At 41.7% G+C, this 3388-nt stretch overlaps 1 protein-coding gene across 1 annotated transcript in view; it reads left to right on the plus strand.

Moving 5' to 3' along the window:
- Window positions 1-3098: 3098 nt before the first annotated feature.
- The window catches only part of LOC119423570 (TOX high mobility group box family member 3), a gene marked incomplete at its 3' end in the record, with an annotated part of 72333 nt that continues 72043 nt past the window's right edge, over window positions 3099-3388 (plus strand). Inside the window, 1 exon segment of the mRNA XM_037690972.1 lies at window positions 3099-3202. Coding sequence (XP_037546900.1) covers window positions 3101-3202 — 102 coding nt within the window.

Genomic DNA, 3388 nt, shown 5'->3' on the forward strand with positions numbered 1-3388 from the left:
ATTAATGTAATAAAATGACATAATTGTAAAATAAAAATTAAAAGAGGGTTGTAAGCTCAATCATCCAGGTAGATTTTTACAATTGTAAAATATTTGGGAAAAAAAGAAGATGTGTTTTACTCAAAAAAATTAGATTTTCTGTACACAATCTCGCTGCAAGTCCAGTCTGCCCTGTCCATTTTCTGGTGTACGTTTTATTCACTTTAGGGCCGAGAATGTCAGAGTCAGTCAGAGTTTCTTTATTTGTCATTCTAACCAGTTGTGGTACATGTGGTGGAACGAAATTGTGTACACAGAGTCCCAGTTACATCCAACAAAAGTATAAAATGTAAAAGAAAAACAGTAATAAGATCTAAGATATGGACTAAGAAAAACATTAGACTAAAAATACACTAAGCACTAGTAGTACAAAACCAATATGCCAAACAGCAGCACCTTCTGCCATAGGGGAGCGAGGCAAAAAATGTGTGTGCTGGGTGAGTGGGGTCCTTCATGATGCAGGTGGCCCTCTGGGGAGGCTGAAACCAACAAACTTCTGTGCAGCCTTCACCACTCTCTGCAAAGCTTTTCTTTCTGCAGCTGTGCAGCCTCCATGCCACACGTTGATGCTAGAGCTCTACATTTTGTACAAGTTGCTACAGGTGCAGATTCCTAACTCTGACGGTATGCTCTCTGACCGTCCGATCAAACGACCTGAAAATGCTGACATTGACTAATGCCTGCTAAAAGACACTGGTGATACCAACTCAACATCCCACTGGTCAAAGCAACAGTTGTAGTGCCATTTGTTTTAACCTACAAACACCTGCACTGTTTATTTTGAAGGCTTCAAGCCAGATTTATTTGTTTCTAGCATCAAATGATTGTTGAAATCTGATTGGATAACACCTCTACCAAAAACGTATGCTACCGGTAGCTGTGCAACCAGGAGAAAAACTATGAAATGAAGAGAACAGACATTTCAGAATAATGACAATTTTTGAAAAATATACCAAAATGTAAGTTAATGATTCTGATTGTGTTTAGGCCAGCAGAGAAGACATTTTTGATCCATGTTATGATCCCTGATTGTCCACCACTGGTGCATTTGTACCACACCACTGATAAACAAAAAAAAAGAAGTAATATTTGACTTATGGTCTATTGATGTTTAGGTTTATAGAGTTTAGTGGCATCTACTCCTTCTACAATCTCCTTTATTCTCCGAGCTACCACAATGATGCACCTACAAGTGTTGTTGCTGGTGTGAGTCACGTTACAGTGTACAATGGTGAATACTTGACCGGTGTGGTTGGGCTTGCGTTCCTAAAGGTTAATTAATTAAAAACTTTGGACAAGAGGCTATTCTTTGTTTAAATGCTAAGTCATGAACCAAGAACATCAACTGATTTTATCATAACAGTAACAAGGCCTGACTAACAACAAATGAAAGGGAAAAGAAAGATGACCGCTGCAGTGCATTATTCTAAAAATGTTAATAGTTAAATTTTGTGTGGAGACTCTGCTCCAAAAAATACAGCTGTAAACATGATTGGCTTCAATTGTCAACAAAGAGAGAAGATGGGGAAATTTAATCTATTAATATATTTAAACAGTCAATGGGATCAACACAACTTCAAAAAGCCAACACAGATTATTTGCACATTCCTGAGACTGCCCCAAGTAGCAGCAAAATATATATTTATTAACCAGGTCATTAATTAATCAATTAACCATTAATTAATTTATTATAATAACAATATTTTTCTTCTTTCTGCAACCTTTTCATTCAATGCTTCTTTTTCTTCTTGATGCAATTATTTTGTTTATTTTATTTCTTTTAAATGAATGAAGAAAAATGAATTAAATAAACCAGGCAATTCCCATTGACATCACTGATCTCCACTGCAAGGGAGGCCTGGGCCTGAAGGCAGCCTAATATGCATGTTTTTGGACTGTGAGAGGAAACCAGAGTACCTGGAGAACACCCATACAAATGTGCAAACCATAGAAAGACATCCAGATGCAAACCAGGGATTGAACACAGAACCTACATTTGCTGTGAGGTAACAGTGCTAACCACTAAGCCATCATCTTTGGTGCTGCTCACACAGAAGAAGAAACAAGAAGATGAAACCGAAGAAAGCCACACGCTATGTAGTTTTAGCTGAGGTGAACAGACAGACTGAACATGTCAAGGAGAAATGAACCAACTTGCAGTCCACAAAATACATAAATAAATAAATAATACATAAAAAAGCTGTTGTTTACTTAGGACAACAAATGTCTTTAATAACTTTAATATTAGAATGCAGAAGATAAAATGTTGATGCGTTCTTAAAACATGTTGAACAGCACAGCTATCATTATTTTCTCCTAAAGAAGTGCAAGTTGAGCCTTTAATAGTGACTCATGCCTTGTTCAGAGCGCAGCAGTGTTTTCATGGGGCGGGGCTTGGAGCGTTTGGGGCGGGGCTGACTTCTTGTTCATCACTGGGACAGTCAGGCAGAGCCCAGGGCTGAACTTGGGTCCTCACCGTCCTCCATCCTGCTCACTAATCACACCATCTGTGGAGTGTTGAACACCACTGTACCCCCCCACTCTCACCAACTAGTTTTCCAAGTTGGACAGACGCACTTCCGGGCGCCGCCGTGGAGGAATCGGACCGTTTCCCAAACTTCTCCGCTCAGTGTTGACGCGCGGACTTGCCACTGCGCTCATTTTTGCGGGTTTTATTTTGTCTTATTTTGCCGGTGCGTGTGAGGGAGGAGGAGGAGGAGGAGGAGGAGGACTCGCCGGTCTCCTGGTTTCTTTGTACACAGCAGCTGTGTGTAAATGCAGAGGAGCGCAGCGCCTGCCGCTCTGTGAGGGACAGCTTCTTGGGCTCCGTCCGCTTTATCCAGGCTTTCTGAGAAATGAAGCGGCTCAACCAGGTGTAGAAGAAGGATACCGAAACTTTACCTGCCCCCCCACCCCCCTCCTTGTTGCTCCGGTTATATCTCCCCATCACCAAAGCTGGGCTCGGTTTTCTTCTCCATCCCTGTCGGAGCGCTTGGATTCTAAACCAAATTGTGCTCCGGGCACAGCAGGCTGCAGGCGCGCGGCTCCCTCACGCACCACCATGGATGTAAGGTTTTACCCGACTGCTGGGGGGAATTCTATCCCGGGAGAACCTCCCAACCTGGATTTTGCCCACTGTTTGGGCTACTACAACTTCAATAAGGTGAGAAGTTCCTTTTGTTTGGTGTAGTTTTGGTGAGAAGTCCCTCTTGTACATTGCGTTGAAAAGTCTGTGAAGTCCAAATGTTGTGTAGGTATGGTTAGAAGTCCATCTTGTTTCGTATAGATGTGAGAAAGCCCTCTGTGTTGTTGTGGCGAGAAGTCCATCTTATTTTCTACAGTTGTGGTG

This window comes from Nematolebias whitei, chromosome 2 (assembly GCF_014905685.2).
Source record: "Nematolebias whitei isolate Nwh7 chromosome 2, NemWhi1, whole genome shotgun sequence".
In the NCBI taxonomy this organism is placed as follows: Eukaryota; Metazoa; Chordata; class Actinopteri; order Cyprinodontiformes; family Rivulidae; genus Nematolebias; species Nematolebias whitei.